The 24052-nt window shown below is 47.5% G+C and overlaps 1 protein-coding gene across 3 annotated transcripts in view; it reads left to right on the top strand.

Moving 5' to 3' along the window:
* LOC119934454 (CXADR like membrane protein) overlaps nt 1-16918 on the top strand; it is a 102234-nt gene extending 85316 nt beyond the window's left edge. For 2 of the 3 annotated variants that reach the window (XM_038753951.1, XM_038753952.1), the window contains exons 3-7: nt 3822-4023; nt 5397-5564; nt 6416-6538; nt 11299-11440; nt 13799-16918. In XM_038753951.1, the coding sequence (XP_038609879.1) occupies nt 3822-4023; nt 5397-5564; nt 6416-6538; nt 11299-11440; nt 13799-14099 (936 nt within the window). In that variant the 3' untranslated portion in view covers nt 14100-16918. The remainder of the gene's footprint in view (nt 1-3821; nt 4024-5396; nt 5565-6415; nt 6539-11298; nt 11441-13798) is intronic. The other variant, XM_038753953.1, reaches the window with a different exon arrangement.
* The last annotated feature ends 7134 nt before the right edge of the window (nt 16919-24052 follow it).

Below are 24052 nucleotides of genomic sequence, written 5' to 3'. Positions count from 1 at the left end.
TGACGATTTTGACAACTGCCTACATGTTTTGTTTTGTTGTCTGTCTCCCCCTTCTAGATTGTGAGCCCGTTGTTGGGTAGGGACCGGCTCTACATGTTGCCGACCTGTAATAATGGCATTTATTAAGCGCTTACGATGTGCAAAGCACTGTACTAAGCGCTGGGGAGGTTACAAATTGATCAGGTTGTCCCATGGGGGGGCTCACAGTCTTCATCCCCATTTTACAGATGAGGTAACTGAGGCCCAGAGAAGTTAAGTGATTTGCCCAAGGTCACACAGCTGACAATTGGTGGAGCCGGGATTTGAACTCATGACCTCTGACTCCAAAGCCCGAGCTCTTTCCACTGCGCCACGATGCTTCTCTTCTACTTCCCAAGCGCTTAGTACTGTGCTCTGCACACAGTAAGCCCTCAATAAATACGATTGAATGAATGAATGAATGATAGGCCCTTTGAGGAAGGCACAGTGACCCGCCCTAACTCCCGTGGGCGTGGAATTTTGCTGTCAGTAGGGGCTTGAGAGACAGCAGAGAGAGGGTGTCGAGTCGGGGCTGCTGCCCGTTTGTTTTCTCTAATCCCCGTGACCGGGGGACCTGCATGGGGCCAGATCGGGAGGCCCTGAAGCCCAGCCTGCGGGGTGGCCAGGGCACACCGAATCGGTTTGGATGATCCCAGTTTGAATACCCAGGGGTGGATTTTTCATGTTTTCAGTTACTCCCACGAACTGCCCTTCTGCTCCTGAGTCCCACTCCCAGAGATCTGGGAATCAATCAATCAATCAATCAATCGTATTTATTGAGCGCTTACTGTATGCAGAGCACTGTACTAAGCGCTTGGGAAGTACAAGCTGGCAACGTATAGAGACAGTTCCTACCCAACAGTGGGCTCACAGTCTAAAAGGGGGAGACAGAGAACAAAAGCAAACATACTAACAAAATAAAATAGAATAGATAGGTACAAGTAAAATAAATAAATAGAGTAATAAATATATACAAACATATATACATATATACAGGTGCTGTGGGGAAGGGAAGGAGGTAAGATGCGGGGGATGAAGAGGGGGACGAGGGGGAGAGGAAGGAAGGGGCTCAGTCTGGGAAGGCCTCCTGGAGGAGATGAGCTCTCAGTAGGGCCTTGAAGGGAGGAAGAGAGCTAGCTTAGCGGATGGGCAGTGGGAGGGCATTCCAGGCCCGGGGGAGGACGTGGGCCGGGGGTCGATGGCGGGACAGGAAGGCTGAGTAGGTGCGAATGAGGTTGTCGTTAATGTATAACGTGGTGATAACAAGGGCCTTTTTCCCGAGGTGGGGGGGTGGAGGGGGAGTCTATGGCATCTATGGGAAGGGAGGGAGGGAGGGGCAACGAGATTTAAAATTGGTCTATTTGGCTTCCAATTAACATGGGGAGAAAACAAAGAGATGAACGGCCCCAAAGAATTATGGATTATTTATGCTTCCTTTCCTCACCGCCTCCCCCTCCAGTGGATAATCAAGCCAGCTATTTACAGAGAAGCAGTGGGAACTAAGAGAAAGAGCACGGGCCTGGGAGTCAGGGGACCTGGGTTCTAATTCGAACCCTGCCACTTGGCTGCTATGCCACCTTGGAAAAGTTACTAAATTTCTCTGGGCTTCATTTTCCTCATCTGTCAAATGGGGGATTCAATGTCTATGCCCCCTAGACTGTGACCTCTAGGTGGGACAAGGACTGTGCAGGATCTGATTATCTTATACCTACTACAGTGCTTGGTAACACAGCAAATGCTTGTAGATACGGTAATTATAGTGATTATTAAGTAAACATAAAGAGGCAGGTCCTTGTGCCTTCCCTGTTGCACAGAGCAAAAGCATCAGGGGTTGATTTATCTTCCCAATAAGCCTGGTGTCTGCTCCAGGAAGGCTGTCCTGAAGGAAGCCCAAAGGCAGCATGGTCACGACATAGTGAATACAGCACGGGCCTGGAAGCCAGAAGGTCATGGGTTCAAATCCCGACTCTGCCACTTTTCTGCTGTGTGACCTTGGGTAAGTCACTTCACTTCCCTGTGCCAGTTACTTCATCTGTAAAAGGGGGAATGAGGGTGTGTGGCCCACATGGGGCAGGGCCTGTGTCCAACACAATTTGCTTGTAACCATCCCAGTGCTTAGTACAGTGCCTGGTACACAGTAAACACTTAACAAATACCACAGTTATTATTAACTTTACCTTGGGTCTGAGAGTCCATCAATCATCTTTATTGAGCACTTTGTGCAGAGCACTGTACTAAGCACTTGGGAAAGTACAATATAACTGAGTTGCTGGACATGTTTTTTGAAATAGGAAACTTGAGAAGCAATGTGACCTAGTGGAGAGAGCACAGGACTGAGTCAGGAAAACTGGTTCTAATCCTGTTTCCTCCACTTCAGTCATTTAGTGAGCACTTATTATATGCATAGGACTGTAATAAAGGCTTGGGCGGTACAGCAGAATAAGTAAACACCATCCCTGCCCTCAAGGAGTTTAAGGTTTAGCGAAGGAGACAGATTAAAATAAATTACTGGAAGGAGGAGGCAATGGAGTATAAGGGTACGTATGTAAATACTGTGGGGGTGGTTGTGTGCTGAGGATCAAATTGCTTGGGGGTGGGACTAAATCCATGGGTGACGCAGTAGGGAGAGCAATAGGGTCGTGGAAGTGAATTTTAGTATGGCTTTGAAGAGGGGGAGTGGCCTTGGGCAAGTCACTTAACTTATCAGTACTTCATAGAAGCATCACAATGTAGTGGATAGAGCAGGGGCCTGGGAGTCAGAAGGTCATGGGTTCTAATTCTGACCCCGTCACTTGTCTGCTGTGTGAGCTTGGGCAAGTCACTTCACTTCTCTGGGCCTCAATTACCTCATCTGTAAAATGGGGATTAGGACAGTGAGTCCCACATACGACAACCTGACTACCTTATATTTACCACAGCGCTTAAAACAGTGCTTGGCACATAGAAAGTGCTTAACAAATACCATAATTAATATTATTATTTTCCTCATCTGCAAAATGGAGAAAAAGTACTTGTTTTCCCTCTCCTTCAGACTGTGAGCCCAAGGTAGGATGGGGACTGTGCTTACTCTTGATAATCCGTTATCAATATTATCATTAACTCCAGCATTTAATACAGTGCCATTTGTCTCCTGTGTGACCATGGGCAAGTCATTTAACTTTTGTGTGTCTCAATTACCTCATTTGTAAAGTGAGGATTAAGACTGTCCCATGTACCATATGGGACATGGACTGTGTGCAAACTGATTAAATATATCTACCCCAGCGCTTAGTACAGTGCCAGGTACATAGTAAGGACTTAACAAATACCATAAAAAATACAGTGCTTGGCACAGAGTAAGCATTTAACAAATACCAACATTATTATTATTATTATCTGAGGTCTGTCACCAAATCATCCATCTTAAAGAACACTTGGGCAACTTCCTGTTCCCATTGGTTTCACTGATGAGCACTAGTTCACCCATCATCCCAACCAGGAGTCCCTACCCTCTCTCCAGGACTCCTGTGTAAGCAGTGACACCCTCCCCACCCCAGGGATCCTGTGTGTGCAGTGACCTCTACCCCCTCGACCCCTCCCTTTCCCCAGGACTCCGGTGAGTATACATGGTAACCCCTTCAACCTCTCCCTCTCCCCAGGGATCTTGTATTTGTGGTGACTTTCCACACTCCCCATGGGTCCTGTGAGCTCGGTAACCCCCTTCCGCCCTGACCCTCCCCTCCACAGGTCAATCAGCCAGTCAGTCTTGGGACAATACAATACAATACAATACAACAATAAAGAGACACATTCCCTGCCCACAGGTGATCTCCTTCTCCAGTGGCAAAGTTTATGATGACTTGAACGAAGATCAGCAGGGCCGGGTGGACTTTGCAGCCAACTACCTGGCTGGGGACGCTTCCCTGAAGATCACTTCCCTGAAGCCCAGCGACGAGAGCGAGTACACCTGCAAGGTGAAGAATGCAGGCCGCTACCACTGGAATTACATCACGCTCAAGGTCCTAGGTGAGAATCCACCAGCCCCATTGGAAGGAGGGCCATCAGCCCGGCGCCAACCCCGCCTCCCTCTTCCCGGCTGCTGGGATCAGGAGTCCCAAATTACAGATTCTCCCAGTAGGGGCAGACCTCTATGAGAGGTCATTGAATCCAGCCCCCTGCCTCTGGGCCAGAGGCAAATATAAACAGTTTGGAACCATTATACCCAGGGAAGAAGAATCCACACTTTCCTTGATCTCCGATTCTGGGATTTAATTCTGGTCAGGAAGTTCTTGCGCATCTCTAACCCAAAGCTCTCCTACATATTTCCTTATATTCCCTTATTCTTTAGCAAAGATAAATACTGGATACTAACCTCTTCCAACTCTGCCCCGTAGATGTTTTTCTCTCACACACATGTTCTGTCCTAAATTTTCCATTTATTCATTCATTCATTCATTCATTCAACCGTATTTATTGAGTGCTTGCTGTGTGCAGAGCACTGTACTAAGCACTCGGGAAGTACAAGTTGGTAACATATAGAGACGGTCCCTACGCAATAGTGGGCTCACAGTCTAGAAGGGGGAGACAGACAACAAAACAACACATATTAACAAAATAAAATAAATAGAATAGTAAATATGTACAAGTAAAATAGAGTAATAAATCTGTACAGACATATATACAGGTGCTGTGGAGAGGGGAAGGAGGTAGGGCGGGGGGGGGGATGGGGAGGAGGGGGAGAAGAAGGAGGGGCCTTAGTCTGGGAAGGCCTCCTGGAGAAGGTTAGCTCTCAGTAGGGCTTTGAAGGGAGGAAGAGAGCTAGCTTGGCGGATGTGCGGAGGGAGGGCATTCCAGGGCGGGGGGGGGGGACGTGGGCCTGGAGTCGAGGGCGGAACAGGCGAGAACGAGGCACAGTGAGGAGGTTAGGGGCAAAGGAGCGGAGGGTGCGGGCTGGGCCGTAGAAGGAAAGAAGGGAGGTGAGGTAGGAGGATGGAGAGCCTTGAAGCCGAGATTGAGGAGTTTTTGCCTGATGCGTAGGTTGATTGGTAGCCACTGGAGATTTTTTAGGAGGGGCGTAACATGCCCAGAGTGTTTCTGCCGAGCATTTATGTGCCTGGAAAACCCTTTCCTTGAGAAGGACAGAACTGGCACTGATTCTGTGGCCAGGGATATAGAGAGGGCAGCAGCTGGAATCTGGCCTGGAGGAAATGGAAGCAGAGAGACAATCTTATTTATTGACTGCTTACTCTGTGCAGAGCACTGTACTAAGAGCTTACAGTGCCACAGTGAGCTTACAGTCTAGAAGGGACAGTATGGGGCGCTACAGAGTAGGTGATTGGGACCCATCTTCCCAAGTGGGAGAAGACCATTAATTGGATTTGGAATTCTTCCCTTGTCAGTGAAGCCATCCAAGCCAAAGTGTGAAATGGAAGGAGAGCTGACAGAAGGAGGAGACCTGACCTTGCAATGCACATCGGCCTCAGGCACCAAGCCCATCACCTACCATTGGCAGCGTGTCGTAGAGAGGGAAGGAGGTGACCCACACCTGCCCCCCAAATCACAGATAGGTATGTCCCTTTCCTGGACACTCATTCTGGCTGGCCCACTGGCTCACTGGATGACCTTAACTAAATCATTTCACCTATCCAGGCCTAACTTTCTCCATCTCTAAAAGGATCCTGCCGCAAAATGAGAAAAGATATGGGAAAAGGCTCTGAGCTCCTAATAGTTAGGCATCAAGATCTAGTGGAAAGAGCACAGGACTGGGTGCCAGAAGACCTGGGTTCAAATCCCAGCTTCACCACGAGCCTGTTGTGGTGATGGTGGACATGTCACTTTACCTTTCTGGGCCTCTATCTCTTCATCTTTTCCCTGGGAAGCAGCATGGCATACTGGATAGAGCACGGGCCTGGGAGTCAGAAGTTCATGGGTCCTAATCCGGGCTCTGCCACATGTCTGCTGTGTGGCCTTGGGCAAGTCACTTCATTTCTCTGTGCCTCAGTTCCCTCATCTGGAAAATGGGCATTGAGACTGTGAACCCCATGTGGGACAGGGACTGCGTCCAACCCAATTTGCTTGTATCCATTCCAGCACTTAGTACAGTGCCTGGCACATAGTAAGCGCTTAACAAACACCACAGTTATTATTATTATTATTTTCCATTAAAGAGGGAGAAGACAGCATCGGGAGCCCTCACTCCTGCAATGTGTGTGGGTCAGGGACTGAGTCCAATCTCATAACCTTGTATCTGCCTACCCCAGCCTTTACCACACAGTATAAGTACTTCATAAATGCCACTGTTGTTATTCTTAGAAAGAGGTGCTTAAGGATGTTGGGGGTGCAGAACAAAGCAGGTGAATCAGCCAGGGTCCACGCCACCTCCTAGGGGACTCATGATCTCTCCTTCTTCCTTGGACAGACTATGACCACCCAGGGCGAGTTTTGCTGCAGAACCTCACTTTGTCCGCCTCTGGGGTGTACCAGTGCACTGCAAGCAATGAGGCTGGCAAGGAGAGCTGCCAGGCTGAAGTGGCTGTACAGTGTAAGTATCAGGGCCGGGCTGGAAGAGCCTTTTTCCTCCCTTGGTTTTCTTTCAAGGTGACCCGTTGGGGGCCAAACCCAATTGCCAGATTCCTCCTAATTTAAGGGAGCTCATGTGTTCTCTCAGCTCTGTTGAATTGTACTTTCCCAAGTTCTTAGCGCAGTGTTCTGCACACAGTAAGTGCTCAGTAAATATTGTTGATTGATTCCAGTCCCATTTTTGTTAGGAAAATCTTAGCAAGAGCCTCTCCACGTGACAGTCAGCTCCCGGAGGGCAGGGATAATGTCTACCAACTGTATAGTCCTTTCCCAAATACTTAGCATAATGCTCTGCCCACACTGAGTGCTCAATAAATAGCCCTGGTGGGTTGATGGAGTGAGTGAAGATGGATGAGCAAAAGGGCCATGATCCCACTATCTCCAAGCAACACATTAGAGACAGAATCCTGGACAGGCAGATGAGGGGGTCCAGCTGGACGGTGCTGGAACAGCAGATTGTCTTAAGGCTTTCCCTCTACCCAACCTGGGAAGGGGAAACCGAATCCCTGGATTGGATAATGGAAATCCCTGGTAATTGAGGGCTTGGGATCAAATTTTTGAATCTGAGGGCTCCACCAAATTGCATGGGCATCTATTGGCCATACGGTTGACTATACTTGAGTGTAGCAAGTTAGAGACTCAACATTACATTCTGGGAAGAGAAAAATTCAATCGTCCCTGCCCAGGAGCTGTTTTTTCTGCATCCCACATTGCCCAATCCAACTCCCAACCCAGCCCTGCTTAGGGCTCCAGGGGAAGGGTGCCATTTCTCTTCATTGTTATGGGGAGGCAGAAGGAGAGAGGAAGTGGGGTAAGAAGCCCAGGTTGACCTTTCAGCATCCACCCTTTCCTCTCCATCCAAACCGCTACCTTGCTGGTTCAATCGCTCATCCTGTTCCGACTGGATTACTGCATCAGCCTCCTTTCTGATCTCCCATCCTCCTGTCACTCCCCACTTTAGTCTATACTTCACTCTGCTGCCCGGATTATCTTTTTACAGAAACGCTCGGGGCATGTCACTCCCCTCCTCAAAAATCTCCAGTGGTTGCCTGTCAACCTTCAAATAAAGCAAAAACTCCTCACTCTTGGCTTCAAAGCTCTCCATCACCTCGCCCCTTCCTACCTCACCTCCCTTCTCTCCTTCTACAGCTCGGCCCGCATACTCCGCTCCTCTGCCGCTACCCTCCTCACTGTGCCTCCTTCTCGCCTGTCCCACCTTCAACCCCTGGCCCACATCCTACCTCTGGCCTGGAATGCCTTCCCTCCATACATCCGCCAAACTAGCACTCTTCCTCCCTTCAAAGCCCTACTGAGAGCTCACCTCCTCCAGGAGGCCTTCCCAGACTGAGCCCCTCCTTTTTTCCTCTCCTCCTCCTCTTCCCCTCATCGCCCCCCTCCCTCTACCCTGCCCCTTTCCCCTCACCACAGCACTTGTGTATATTTGTACATATTTATTACTCTATTTATTAATGATGTGTATATAGCTATAATTCTATTTATTCTGATGGTAGTGACACCTAACTACTTGTTTTGTGTTGTTGTCTGTCTCCCCCTTTTAGACTGTGAGCCCGTTGTTGGGTAGGGACTGTCTCTATATGTTGCCGATTTGTACTTCCCAAGCGCTTAGTACAGTGCTCTGCACACAGTAAGCGCTCAATAAATATAATTGAATGAATGAATGAATGAATGAAGGGGAATCTGAGTCTCACCAAGGGTCCCAGCTCCAGGGCCACCCTCAGCTCAGTCCTGGCCACTCCCTGAGCCTAGGGCTAGTAGTGTCTTTGGTAAGCCCTGCCTCAGTTCTTCCTTTCCAGCTGGCTTGAGCACCCTAGTGCACAGGAAGAAATTTCTCAGGAAAAACACTGAGAAATGCAGTGCCTCCAGTAAACCCAGTGGTCGTTCCACTGGCAGGGAGGCAGCCGGGGACACTGGGAGGAGCAGTTCCCTTTCCTCATTTCCCCTACTTGCCCTCCTTTCTGTGTCCACTGTGCACTTGGATGTGGACTCTGTATGCACTTTGTTACTCACCCCAGCCCCACAGTACTTTTGTACATATCCTTAAAGTCCCGCCATTTCCCCTCTGTTTTTTTTGTAATTGTCTGTCTCCCCTGTAAATTGTAAGCTCCTTGGGGGCAGAGATCCCATCGACCAATTCTATTGTACTGTACTTTCCCAAGCATTTAGTACAGTACTCTGCAAACAGTAAGCACTCAACAAATACAACTGATTGATTGATTGACTAATGTAAGCATGGACCCTCTGGCACACTTTACTTTTGTGTCACTCCCATTCAACTGCCAATGTATCCAAGCACTGCTGGATACAGCAATCAGGAATCAGCCAATCAGTGGGATTTATTCATTCATTCAATCATATTTACTGAGCGCTTACTGTGTGCAGAGCAGTGTATTAAGCGCTTGGGAGAGTACAATACAATAATAAACAGACACATTCACATTCCCTGAACACAATATGCTTACAGTCTAGATGGGGGAGACAGACATTAATATAAATAAATTACAGATTTATTCATTTAGTCATTTATTGAGCACACACTGTGTGCAAAGCAGTCTAGTAAGTGCTTGGGAGAGTACAGTAAAACAATAAACAGACACATTCCCTGTCCACAACAAGCTTAGAGTCTAGAGTGGGGGAAACAGACATCGAGTACGTAAGTACTGTGGAGTTAGGAAGGAGGAAGAGCAAAAGGAGCAAGTCAGGGTGATGCAGAAGAGAATGGAAGAAAAGGAAAGGGGGGCTTAGCCTGGGAAGGCCTCTTGGAGATGTGCCTTCAATAAGGCTTTGAATTGTCTGTCAGATTTCAGGAGGGAGGGCATTCCAGGCCAGAGTCAGGATGTGGGCTGGGGTCAGCGGTGAGAGGGGCGAGAACACGGCACAGCAAGGTTAGCACTAGAGGAGCCAAATGTGTGGGTTGGGATGTAGAAGGAGAGTAGCGAGGTGAGGTAGGATGGGGCAAGGTGGTGGAGTGCTTTAAAGCCAATAGGGAGGAGTTTTTGTTTGATGCAGAGCTGGATAGGCAACCACTGAGTTTTTTGAGGAGTGGGGTGACATGTCATGAACGTTTCTTTAGAAAAATGATCTAGGCAGTAGGATGAAGTGTGGACTGCAGTGGGGAGAGATAACAGGCTGGGAGATCAGCAAGGAGGCTGATGCAGTAATACAGGTGGGATAGGGTGAGTGATTGTATTAACGTGGTAGCACCTTGGATGAAGAGGAGAGGGTGGATTTTGGCAACGTTGTGAAGGTGGGACCAACAGGAGTTAGTGATGGATTGAATATGTGGGTTGAATGAGAGACAGGAGTCAAGGATAATCTAAGGTTATGGGAAGACGTGTAAATAAGTGCTGTGGGGCTGGGATGGCGGGGGCGGATGAACAACTGGAGTAAGTCAGGGCAACGCAGGAGGGAGTGGGAGAAGAGGAAAGGGGGGCTTAGTCAGGGAAGGCCTCTTGGAGGAAATGTGCCTTCATTAATTCATTCATATTTATTGAGCACTTACTGTGTGCAAAGCACTGTAGAACACTTGGAAGAGTACAGTACAACAATATATAGGCACATTCCCTGCCCACAGTGAGCTCACTGTCTAGAGGGGGAGACAATAAGCGCTTAGTACAGTGCTCTGCACACAGTAAGCGCTCAATAAATACGATTGATTGATCAGGGCATTGCAGGCCAGAGGAAAGACGTGGGTGAGGGGTCAATGGCAAGATAAAATTATTATCGTCATTCATTCACATGATATATGTCACCTGTCTACTTGTTTTGTTTTGTTGTCTGTCTCCCCCTTGTAGACTGTGAGCCTGTTGTTGGGTAGGGACCATCTCTGTATGTTGCCAACTTGTACTTTCCAAGCACTTAGTACAGTGCTTTGCACACAGTAAGTGCTCAATAAATACGACTGACTGAATGAGATAGAAGCATAGTGAGAAGGTTATCATTAGAGGAGCAAAGTACGTGGGCTAGTTTGTAGTAGGAGAGTGGCGAGGTGAGGTAGGAGAGGGCGTGGTCAGGTAGGAGGGGGCAAGGTGATTGAGTGAACATTCACTGTGGGCAGAACACTTTACAGAGTACAATAAAATGGAGGTAGACACAGCCCCTACCTTCATGGAGCTTTTAGTCCTTCTTGGAGCTTTAGCTTTTAAGCGCTTAGTACAGTGCTCTGCACATAGTAAGCGCTCAATAAATACGCTTGATTTAGTCTAGCAGGGCAGAAAGTCATTTCAGCTAAGGGAAACAGAAGAGTATAAGCATACGTATATAAATACTGAGTGGGTGGGGCGGATATCAAAGTGTTTAGGGGGTATGACCCAAATGCACAGGTGATGCAGAAGGGAGGGAAAATACTGTGGGGAGATGAGAAATTAGTAGAGGAAAGCTTCCTGGAGAAGATGTAATTTTAGAAGATGGGGAAAAGATAGGGAAAGTGGTGGTCTGTTGCATATGAAGGGGGGGAAGAAGTTCCAGAAAAGAGGAAGGATGTGAGCAAGAAGCCAAGAGTGAGAGCAAGGCACAGGGAGATGATGGCATAATGGATGGGTTGTAGTGGGAGATGAACAAGTTTGGTAGGAGGGATAGAGCTGAAAGATGACAGTAAAGACACTGTCCCTCTCAATCAATTGACTGATCGATTGATGGATCTCTCCCATTGATTACTAATAATGTTCCTGCTCACTTTTTTCCTGCCCTTTTCTGAGGAAACAGATGTTCAGAGCGTCGGCATGATGGCCGGGGCTGTGGCCGGGATGGCTGCAGGAGCCTTGCTGGTCCTGCTCCTGGTGTGGCTGTTGATTCGGAAGAAAGACAAGAAGAGGCATGAGGAGGAAGAGAGACCCAATGAGATCAGGTAAATACCTCTGGGTGTCCACCCAGCTCCAGAGAGCCCTGCAGAGGTGGCATACCAGGCAGGAAGCACGTCCAGTTGCCTTTGAAGAGTGAGTCGGAGGGGCTTTGAAACCAATGATTTCTCGGTAGAAGACACCCTAGCCAGAGCCTGTAAACCTGCCTTGTTGGTGGGTACTTGTACCAGGCTGCAGACCTCCGAATAAGGCTAGTCTCATGGTTATTCTGAAGTCCCCCTCATTAATGAGTGGGAGAGAGAGAGGGGAGAGGGGGGGAAGATAGGGAAGGGAGGAGGAGAGTGACACAGTGATTTATCAATCAGTGATATATACTGAACTCTTACTATATGCAGAAATAGGGAGAGTTGGTGGACACGATCCCTGCCCATAAAGAGCTTACAGTCTAGAGGTGAAGACAGACATTAAAATAAATTACAGGTAGGAGAAATGGGAGAGTATAAGTATATGAACATAAGTGCTGTGAGGTTGGGGTTGAAATGACGATCAAGTGCTTAAAGGGTGCAGGTCCAGGGGCATACGTGATATAGAAGGGAGGGCAAATAGAGGAAATGAGGGCTTAGTTAGGGAACACCTCTTGGAGGAGATGGGATTTTAGGAGGACATCACCCATACTAGATGCTTCCCAGTGCTGCTCTCCCTTATGCCCTCCCCCTGCTGCCCAAGGAAAAAGGATTGTTTGGGAAAGAAGAAGAAAAGGGAGAAGAGGGAGGAAGAGAAGGGAAAGGGGAAGGAGAAGATGAAGGGGTAGGCTTCCGTGGCTAGAGCAGAACCTCACATCCCCGTTGGTCCTTGGCTTGTGGGAATCGCGGACTTTCTGCCCTCCATTCAAAGGAACGGTCATAATCCCCTGCTCGGTGGCTGACTGGCTGGCCTGTTTCCTGCAAACTGCTTTCTGGGCTGAGACACACCCTACAAATCGATAGTGCATTCCTATCCTGGGGCACCCTTTCCCACTTTGCTCCGCTACCCCCGCCCAGCTGCTCTCCTCCCTCATCTTTCTCCAACTCAGTTTCCTCCTCACCCTCTTCTTAGCAGCCCTTTCCTGCCCACCCAGATTTCTCACTGACTCACTTCTGGACACACCCAGAAGCTACTACCTACTTCTTTTTGTTCTCTGATCCTTATAAATGTCCAGCCTCCTGCCAACTTCTAGTCTGCTCTGTCAAGCCACCTCTTCCAACCATGTCCCCTGCCCCCAAACACACACATATACATATCTCTGCCCTACTCATCTACAGGCTGAGGGGTCTCAGGGTTTGCCAGGAGGATCTTGGGACCAGGATCACCTGCTGCCCCCAAAAAGAAAGGATAGGTTGGAGCAGACTAAGCGGAAGATATAACAGGTGTGGAGGCTGCCAGAGGTCTCATGCCCAGGGGGTGGGGAGAGTGAGAGACTTTACCAAATGGGAAACAACTTATGAGTTTGGCTCTTGAAGCCTTCAGTAGGAAGTGTTGAATTCTGCCTGTAGAAGAGCCATAAGTCAGGGATGGAGAAGACAGGAGAAAGATGGAAAGGAAGTGGGAATCCCACTTATCTACTCTCTTCTGTCACTACATCTCAGCTCACACTCTTTGTTCCTGTCCAGCTCACTGTTCACAGTGTCTCAGTCTCAAATCTCCCTGGACATCATGCTGCAGTCCATTTCCCTGCCTGGAACTCTCTCCTCCTTCATATCCAACGAATCACTACCCTCCCCTTCTTTCAAAGCACTTCTGAAATCACATCTCCTCCAAGGAGGCTTCCCTGATTGATTAATTTCCCATCTTCCCACCCTGATTTCCCACTACTGCTGTTAGCACTTCTACATCACCCAAGCACCACAGTCCCACATAGCATTTCTATACAAATCCTTATCTTGCATTACTTGTGCATCCATTTATTTTAGTGTCCGTTTCCCCTGCTAGATTGTAGGGTCTTTGAGGGCAGGGATCAGGTGTACTAATTCTACTTAACTCCCAGTGCTCGATCAATCTGATTTTTTTATGGTATTTGTTACCAGTTACTATCAAGCATGGGGGTAGATACAAGTTAATCAGGTCAGTCATAATCCTTGTCCACATGGGGCTCACAGTCTAAGTAGGAGGGAGAGCATGTATTGAATCCCCATTTTGCAGTTGAGGAAACTGAGCCACAGAGAAGTTAAGTGATTTTCCCAAGGTCACACAGCAGGCTTGTGGTGGAGCTGAAATAGAACCCAGGTCCTCTGGCTCCCAAGTCACGTTACTTCCTTTGATTGATTGACTGATGGAAGTACTTAAGGCATGGATTAGAACTGTGACTGTTTGACTGAGGTTGCTCCCGCCCTCCCACATTTTTAACTCCTTCTGGTTGCTGTTCCCAGGGAAGATGCAGAGGCTCCCAAAGCCCGTCTGGTGAAACCCAGCTCATCGTCTTCGGGGTCCCGCAGCTCCCGCTCGGGCTCCTCCTCCACCCGCTCCACAGCCAACAGCGCCTTCCACAGCCAGCGGACACCATCAGCAGATGCTGTGCCCCCTCCCGGGATCTCGACCCACCCATACAGCCTGGTGGGTCTGGAGGCCACAGGTGCAGAGCCTAGTAAAGTGCATTCCACCACCTTGAGCAAGATGAGCACTCCACCGGGTCCCACCCCCAGCCTGAGCCAGCCCTTCCAGACCGTCTGAGATGGTCTGAGCCTTAACAGACTCTCCCCCAGGCTGGCCCAGGGCAGAATCTCCTCCTACACAGATTCTTGGGGGGAAGAGGGCACAGGAGGGAGGGCCCTCTTAGCATCTGAGGAACAGCTGCCACCTGCCACCCCCAGGTTCCGCCAAGCTATCCATCCGTCCCCCACATCCATCCCCCTCCAACCCATTAGAGACCTGGGACAGACTCACCAAGAACACTGCTTCTCCAAAGCACCAAATGAGCAAAAACTGAAAGCAAGAGCTTGGGCAGGAAGCCCGCTCTGCCCAGCTTCCTGCCTTGCTGTAAGTTAGGAAAGGCAGGTCAAAGGGAGGCCAGAACACAACAAGCCTGGCTAGGACTGGCTCCAGCCCATTGACTCCCAGTGGCCCCGAGATACACAGGGGCCGCAGGGTTCGCTCTCTTTCCTAGCCCCAACCCAAAGTTGCTTCTGTGTACCCTCTGTGGGTCAGTGGGGCGATTTGAACAGCCCCCCCACTCCACGCAGGGGCCCCACAGCTTGGAGACCCAGTCTTAGCTTTCACTTCTCCTCCTGGCTCAGCACCTGATCACTACCATCCCTGCAGCTCTACTTGCACTGAGGTCTGGATGCTCTCTGGATGGGGAGGGGAAGAGGCCAGATCAGGGAAGTGGAGGAAAAGTCCTTAGGGAGGAGGAGAGGCTTGAGGGAAGAAGGAGAGCAAGAGACTGTTGGCTCATTGCATCTCCAGAAACTGAACCCTGAAATGGGAACTGAGCCCTGGTGTTCCAAAGCAGCCATAAAGAACAGTACTATGTGGGTCTCTGGGCACACAGGAGCTCTGGGAAAAAACCCACCCCACCCCTTGGATCCATGCTGGCTTGCCCTGCTGAGGCCAGATTCTGGCTTCCCTCCTGCTCACCCACTCCCTCCACTCCACACCTCTGGGAGGCTTTGGAGGCCAGAAGAGGGCTTTGGGCTTTTTACTGGGAAAGGAAGCCTGGAGTGAAATGAGGATTAGAGCCAAGGTGGTAGCTGTGGAGATCGCCAAGGCCAACTGAGGGTTGGCCCTGCAGCAGGGCTGGAGACAGCACTGGGGTCTCCTGTTTCCAAGGAGAAGAAAAGGGACTGAATGCTGGAGTTAGAATGGATGCGATCCTTCAACCTGCCCAGAGTTGGGCTTGCTCCTATGCTTTGGTTTCCAGAGAAGACCCATGGTTCTGGGCTGGGGACGGGGACGGATTCCCAGGCCTGAAGGAACACGACGTCTCGTCTGCTAAGACCAGGTTTCTCCGACTCCGGGTATACCAAGCAAGGAGAGAGTGGAGTCCCAAGTCAAAAGGTGTCTGGCAAGGTTGGAGCTAGGCTTTGAATCCCCAGGTCAAAGTTCAGTCCCTCCCTCTCCAGAACCCCGCTTCTATCATGGGGGCATTCCTGACCCACTGCGGCGGATACTGTTTTTAGTCTCAGCAGCCAGCTTGGAGCTGAATGGGGAGGGGCACTTGTTGGGGTGACCACAGGGAACAGGGGGTCGGCAAGCCCAATGGCTAATCTGGCAGCAGTAAAGGGGAATTTTCTCTTTCGTCAATGGAAAGAGCTCCCTGCTAGAGCAATAGAGGAGGGTTTCTAAATGGGAGTCCATGTAAACAAGCCCGCCGGAATGTCTGAGGGGCCCTGGACTTTAGGATTGTACCAGCTTGGTCTTAACTCGGGAGGGGGGAGCTGCAAAGGGTTACTGCTCCCTGAAGGGTTGGTTTTCTGGTGTCACAATTAACTCCTGGCATCTTGCTGCACTGCACACTGGGTCCAGGCACACCCTGACCACTTCTATTTGCTCTTGCCAACACCCTTTGCAAAAACAGGGCAGCAAATAGCATTGATTAATTTTAGTTAAGGTCAGGGAGGGAGAGTGGGATGGATACAAGGACACTGAAAGCTATATAATGGCTGAAGTCTGGACATAAGATATTGTATCCTCCAGGGTCTTTGCTTGATATACTGGGGACAGGACTCAAAGTGCGCATCATTGAATTGAAAGAGGTCCAATTCAGAACCACCTCGTTCTGACCTTCTTCCACTCCATATTACCAGTTAGCAGAATTAGAGCCTTTAATATGAAACCAAAAAGGGAATTTACTAGAGGTAGGTTTTTTTTTATTTAAAGGATGACCAATTTGATTGCAAAGGAGATATGAGTTATCTACAGAACAAGAAGGATATGAAGGAGAAAGCAATATACCAAACTTGATTCTGTAAAATAATACTTAAAGCATCTAACTTCATGTAATATTCAAATGATTTCACTAGTGCTGTGGCATTCATGCTTATGTAGTTGTTTTTTGTTTCAAATGCCAAAACTGATTTTACTTTTCTTCTGTCTGCTGCAACAGTGTAATACTAACCATGTTTAAGAGGCATAAAAGCAAAATATTTATTATAGATTCCCTTGAATCACAACTGTAGACCTTTTTTTTTAAATAAAGATTTTGCAGAGGGGAAAGGTTGCCGCTCAGATTACCTGCCTTGCAGAATTGTTTCTCGGCACAGTTGCTCAGCAGAAGCAGTGAAGGACCAAAGCTGGAAAAAAGCATTAAAGGACAAGGGCTGGCTGAATATCCTTCCCATTTATCAGAATTTAAACCAAGGCTTCCTCATGCAATTGCAAAAAGCTGCACTGCTACTAGGGTAAAGCAGAAGCTTCAAACTAATGCCACTGTGGTTGATTTACTATAAAGGAAACCAGAGTTTTGTGGTTTGATGTTATGGCTTTCTCCTCCAGTGAATGTTGTAAGAAGACTTGTAAAATGCAGTGCTGTTAATAAAATAAATGTCTTTGAATTTATAGAGCACTTTTCTTCCGAGGAGCACAGAGGAAGTGATTGATCTTGAGAGACTGGGAAACTGAGGCTCAGTAGTTTGCTAATCACACAGAGATGGTGGAGTCAAAACCAGCATCTGGTCTTCTCTACCTTTCAGCCCGGAAAATGGTTTGTAATTGTACCTACGGTTTCTAGACTGTGAGCCCGTTGCTGGGTAGGGACCGTCTCTACATGTTGCCGATTTGTACTTCCCAAGTGCTTAGTACAGTGCTCTGCACACAGTAAGCACTCAATAAATACTATTGAATGAATGAATGACTAAAATAGCCTAATCTGGCCCTTCTCTCTTTAAAAGCTCCCATCCTGATCTGCTACCTGTCTTTTCTCTCCCCTATCCCTCACTCACTTCCCAGAATAACTCTGTAAGCACTGAAAGATTTGGGGTTCTCATTAAACCGGGTCATGGGATAGAAGGGAGCTCCTTTGGGTGGAGGGTCTAAGGACAACGGCTCCAAGAACAGGGTTTCAAAATAGGATTATCAATCAGTCAGTGGTATTTATGGAGCACTTACATTGTAGTATGAATTGTACTTACATGCAGAACATTATACGAAACACTTGGGAAAGTATAGTATAAAAGAGTTGGTAGACATGGTCCCTGCCTTCAAGGACTTTAGTGGGGGAGATAACTGTTAAACTGGGGATTAATATTCAATTCTTAAATCAAACAATTCCCCTAAGCCAGGCCCTCACCTCTCTCCTACTTTCCCCAATATGTCTACCCCTCATTGCATTCATTCATTCAATCGTACATAGATATTTAATAAATAGGTTTTGATTATCCTTAAAAAGACTCTTTTGCAGCAAAAGAACGTATTCACTGACGTTTTCCAAAGAGAAGAAAGGCAGAGATATGAATGGCCATCTCTGGAAGATTCAACGAAGGCCTGGTCTTTGCTCCTCTTCCCAGTACCCTCTGATTAGCTGAGTTTTGGCTATTTCACTACTCAAATTTGCCAATAAGTGGGCTGATTGATTGATTGGCTAAAATAGGGTTATTTGTGGATTCCAGTAATCAGAGCCTGTTTGTTCCCCATTATCACAAACTCATTCACTCATTCAATTGTATTTATTGAGCGCTTACTGTGTGCAGAGTGTACTGTGTACTGTATACTAACCACCTGGAAAGTACAACTCAGCAATAAAGAGGGACAATCCCTGCCCACACTGGGTTTACAGTCTAAAAGGGGGAGACAGATATTGAAACAAGTAAGCAGGCATCAATATAAAATAGAATTATAGGTATGTACACATATACACGAGTGCTGTGGGGTGGGGAGCGGGGGGTAGAGCAAAGGGAGCAAGTCGTGGCGACACGGAGGGGAGGGGAAGCTGAGGAAAAGGGGTTTGGGAAGTTTGGGAAGGCCTCTTGGAGGTGGTGAGCCTTCAGTAGGGCTTTGAAGGGGGGGAAGTGTGCTAGTTTGGCGGATTTGAGGAGGGAGGGCTTTCCAGGCCAGAGGTAGGAAGTGGTCAGGGGTCGATGGTGGGACAGGTGAGAACGAGGCACAGTGAGAAGGTTAGCAACAGAGGAGCAGAGTGTGCAGGCTGGGATGTAGAAGGAGAGGAGGGAGGTGAGGTAAGAGGGTGCAAGTGGAAACTAGTGGCTTTGAAACTAATAGGAGTTTTTGTTTGATACAGAGGTTGATAGGCAACCACTGGAGATTTTTGAGGAGGGGGGGTGATATGCCCAGAATGTTTCTGTAGAAAGATAATCAGGCAGCAGGGTGAAATATGAACTTAAGTGGAGAGACACAGGAGGTTGGGAGGTCAGAAAGGCGGCTGATGCAGTAATCCAGTCGGGATAGGATGAGTGATGATAAACCTTTGTAGACCGCTTTCACATTCCAAAGCTCATCTATCTTTTACAATGGGAGACTTATCATTCTTTCCCCCATTTGACTGATGAGGAAACAGCAGGAGAAAGACCCAAGTGACTTGCCAATGGTCACACAACAGACCAGTAGCAGATCTGGGAATAGTTCCCATAGCTTCTGACTCCCAAATTCATGTTCTTGCCCTCACTACCTCCTATGTTAACTCACGGTCCAATACAAAATAGTCTGAGATATACTGGTTCCAAATATTACTAAGATGCTTTTTGGCCTCTGGGTAGAAGAGTGTGCCTTGAATCTTTTATTATCTCTAGGTAATGGGACAAGAACAACAAAAGAACCAAGCTGGATAATGAAAACTTAAGGAGGGCCAATGAATCCTCAAAAGTAGAATTTTATTTGTTTACTAGGTGGATTTAAGTTATTTCATTGCTCCATAGCATGACCCATCACATTAACCATTTAACTCCATCCATATACTAAAATTCTCTGAAGGTTAAAAAAAGTGGGAGCATGGTCCTTTAAACCACAAAGAGCAGGGCTGCCACTTACACTAATACAGTAATTTTTTAATTATGCCAACAGGCATGCTCTTTAAGAGAGCATGTTCGTAGTAAAACTGGCATTTGGGAACTATTGTTTCAGTGGAAAATCAGATGCATTCCTGCATCCCACCGCAGTCACTGCTCTCAGTTCATGAAGATTTACGATGCATTCCCATTTTCATACTAATATGTGCTTTTTAATCTCTTAGTTCTGGTTTAAGGATGACAAAATGCTGTAAAACTAGAATGATCTTGGAAATGCATACGAGATTCAAAAACTTCATATTTACCGGTGAGTTTAAGTTTCACCCATAAACCCACCAATTTTGAACTGATGTACCCAATGAATAATCACAGTGTGGCCTAGTGGAAAGATGAAGCCTGGGAATCAGAGGACCTGGGTTCTAATCCCGGCTCTGTCAATTGCTAGCTATGTGGCCTAGGGCAAGTCACTTAACTTCTCTGTAACTGTTTCCTGAACTATAAAATGTAGATTCAACACCTGTTCTCCCTCCCAATTAACACTGTGAGCCCCAGGTGGGACAGGGACTATGTCTGACCTGACTTGTACCTACTCCAGCTCTAAAAACAGTGTTTGATACACAGTAAAGTGCTTAAAAAGTACCATAAAGCAAACAAACTTATTGGAAACAAACTTTTTTCCATTTCCCCCTAAATGATTCCTGTGTAACTCTTTTGCATTATTTAGGAATGGTTGTTAAAAAGAAAATTGTTGGGGTGCAAAATTGGTGATATATACTGGACTCTGGGATGGAGTACTATACTGAATGAAGGATTTCAGAGATCAGCAGTCTTGTTTGTTAGGGTGTCTTATCAGCACTCCTATTCATTTTTAAAAACAGTATCGTCTTCCCTGATCCCCTGAATCATTGATCAGTTAGAGGTACTTGGGCTGCTCCCAGTTCCTGTTTCTACCTATAAATGGGTGACTGAAAGGCCAACTACCTAGACCAATACTTTATTTTGGGATTCCATTACTGAAGCAGCACTGGGGTTGTCCCAACTCCCACTTGCTCCTTCATGTCTATTATCTCTGAAGCCATTCAGCTTCACAGTCCAGCCAGGGTCTGGCAAAAGCTGAGTAGGTGAACAAAAGCAGGTATCATGCCTGCTCAAAGCCCTTCAATTGCTGCTCATCCCAGAGCCATAAGTGACAAGGAGAGAGTAGGCTCTCATGCCATGAGGCCTTTATACACTAGAGTATTTTGGACCCTGACATGCTATCTGAACACTCGGTTACATCTTTGAGGCATGCTATATTAAACCCCTCAAAACATTTAACCTAGTCAGTAGGGGGCCAAGAGAGGAGAATGAAGGTGGGGTGAGGGAGCCTAGCGTCTCTGGTGAGTGGAAAGCTCTCATTCTATCGACACCTGCCCCCAACTCTTACACCGAGGACCCTGCTGAATGGACTTAATCTGAAGGAAATGAGGATGGGTGCCCAATGGACTACAACCAAAGTGGTCATTCATCCAGTTTTACACTGGGCAGCCTGATTTCAGCTTGTCTGTCTCATGTTTGGGACCCAATAACCAACCGGACACCTGTGGGCCGGCCACCTTCTGCTTCCAAGTTCATTCAGACCTGAACTGCTTCCAAGTTCATTCAGACCTGAGAGGGGAGTTCAATGGCTCTGGGGCAAGCGGGGGAGTTGGGGTTCCCATGGGGAAACGCTCTTGGATCAGACAAACTCGGGCTGACTTCCCCTGAAAAATAATAATAACAATAGCTATGGTATTTGTTAAGTGCTTACTTTGTGCCAAGCACTGTTCTAAGCGCTGAAGTAGATACAAGGTAATCAGGTTGGACACAGTCTCTGTCCCACATGGGGCTCACAATCTTAATCCCCATTTTGCAGATGAGGTAACTGAGGCACAGAGAAGCTAAGGGACTTGCCCAAGGTCACACAGCAGACAAGTATTGGAGTCGAGATTAGAACCCGCATCCTCTACCAAGCCCATGTTCTTGCCAGTAGGGCACCTGTGACATCTTTGCATTATGCTGCAGGTCTGGTGAAAATGAGTGATGTCATGGGAATCTCATTGTTTGGAATTGACGATGGTTGCCTGTACCCACCCAGGAAACAGCATGGCACAGTGGATAGGACACGGGCCTGAAAGTCAGAAGGTCATGGGTTCTAATCCTGGCACCACCACTTGTCTGCTGTGTGACCTCAGGCAATTCACTTCACTCCTCTGTGCCTCAGTTGCCTCATCTGTAAAATGGGGATTGAGACTGTGAGCCCGATGTGGGACAGGGACTCTGTCCAACCTGATTTGCTTGTATCCACCCCAGCACTTAGTACAGTGCCTGGCACATAGTAAGCACTTAACAAATAATTTATTTTATTATTATTATTATTACAAAACAGGCTCTCAGCCCTACAATGAATTGCAGCTCCTCATCATTATGTAACGAGAGCCCACTGGATGCCGAGGCGGTCGCTAGGCACTGCTGAGAATGATAAAATAGAAAGTTCCTACTACTGAGGAGCTGGGGGAGGACATCAAGAAACAAATGCACTCCATTCTTCCACATTACATGTCAGATAGAGCACTGTTGGGGAACCAGGGGCATCTTTCCGATGACTGACTAGAATGCGATGTGATGTTAAAAGACATGGTGGTGTGTACAGTCAAGGCTTTTATGCCTTGACTTTAGTGCCACTTTAATGCCAGTTTTCCTTTACATGGGGCTCGTCAAGGATGCCACTCCCATGTCATAGGAGAGGAAAGTGTCTACAATTAGTTAAGGGGAAGAGCACTGATATTATATCTGTTGCATAGGAATAATAATAATAATAATGGCATTTATTAAGTGCTTACTATGTGCAAAGCACTGTACTAAGCACTGGGGAGATTACAAGGAGATCAGGTTGTCCCACGTGGGGCTCACAGTCTTAATCCCCATTTTACAGATGAGGGAACTGAGGCCCAGAGAAGTGAAGTGACTTGCCCAAAGTCACACAGCTGACAATTGGCAGAGCTGGGATTCGAACCCATGACCCCTGACTCCAAAGCCCAGGCTCTTTCCACTGAGCCACGCTTCTTCTCCATTTTTGAAATATTTGGAATATATGGAATTAGTTGGTAGGGATGTTCTTTAGAGGGGATATAGGTCCTGAGCAACATTCCATGAAGATGACCTAAGCAGCCGTGAGGGATATGGATTGAAGTTAAGAGAAGCAGGATGGTGTAATGAATAGAGCACGGGCCTGGGCGTCAGAAGGTCATGGGTTCTAATCTCGCCTCTGCCACCTGTCTGTTGTGTGACCTTGGGCAAATCACTTTACTTCTCTGGGCCTCAGTTACCTCATCTGTAAAATGGGGATTGAGACTGTAAGCCCCACATGGGACAGGGACTGTGTCCAACTCAATTTGTTTGTATCCACCCCAGCGCTTAGTAAAGTGCCTGGCACACAGTGAGCACCTAACAGATACCATTATTATTATTATTATTAAGTGGGCAGAGGCCAGAGGCAAGAAGAGCGGCAAGGAGTGGTGAGGCCCGGGATGCCACTGAAAAATCCAGCCTACAGTGGGGTGTGACGGCATAATACTGCCATAATTTTGTGGATGGCCATCCAATTGGGTCAGAATCAGCCTGAACACAAACTTAGGTTCTGATTCTCCCTCAATAGCTCCAGAGCCACAGCATTTCCCCCTCAGACCAAGTGAAAACTTGGACACTGTGCCTGAGCTGCATTATTCTGCGTCAAGAGATTGGGTGCTGGAAGTAAACCACACTGGATAAATAAGAGCATCCATTTCCAAATCAGTACCAGACGGGCCAGCTGAAATGGCCACCCTAATGACTCCTCCTGTCAATACTGTGATGAGTGCTTGGATTAGGGAGAATGGAGAAGAAGGGCCAAGTGCTAAGTGCTTGGGAGAGGACAATACAATAGAATTTGTAGACCTAATCCCCACACACAAGACACTCACAGTCTAGAGGGGGAGATGGACATTAAAATAAATTACAGATAAGGGAAATGGCAGAGTATAAAGACATTTACATAAGTACTATCGGGCTGGGGGTGGGTAACTAACACAAAACACTTACAAGATTCAGATCCAATGGCATAAGCATCTCCTTCTACCTTCAAGACAACTCTATTTGGATGTCGTCCCATCACCACAAGCTTAAAATGTCCAAAACAGAACTCCTTATCTTCCCTGTCCTACCCCTGACTTTCCCATCACTGCAGACAGCACCTCCATCCTTCCTGTCTCATAAACCCATAATCCTGGCATTATGCTTGATTCCACTCTCTCATTCAAGCCACTAATTCAATCTATCACTAAATCCTGTTGGTTCGATCTCTAAAATCTGCCCTTTCCTCTCCGTCCAAACTGTCAGCATGTTACTCCAAGCAGTTATGCTATCCCAACTTGATTATCAGTCTCTCCCCTGCTTCAAAGCCTTATTGAAGGCACATCTCCTCCAAGAGGTCTTCCCTAACTAAACCCTCCTTTTCTCTTTTTCAACTCTCTTCTGCACTGCCCTGACTGGCTCCCTTTATTCATCCTTGAGCCCAGCCCCACAGCACTTATGTACATATCTGTAATTTATGTATTTATTTTAATGTCTCCCCCTCTAAACTGCAAGCTTGCTGTGGGAAGGGAATGTGTCCATTCATTGTTATATTGTACTCTCCCAAGCGCTTAGAACAGTGCTCTACACACATTAAGCACT

The sequence above is a fragment of the Tachyglossus aculeatus genome, chromosome 11, assembly GCF_015852505.1.
Source record: "Tachyglossus aculeatus isolate mTacAcu1 chromosome 11, mTacAcu1.pri, whole genome shotgun sequence".
Classification (NCBI taxonomy): domain Eukaryota; kingdom Metazoa; phylum Chordata; class Mammalia; order Monotremata; family Tachyglossidae; genus Tachyglossus; species Tachyglossus aculeatus.
The sequence above is the reverse complement of the archived record's forward strand: the minus strand, read 5'-3'. Positions and strand labels throughout refer to the sequence as shown.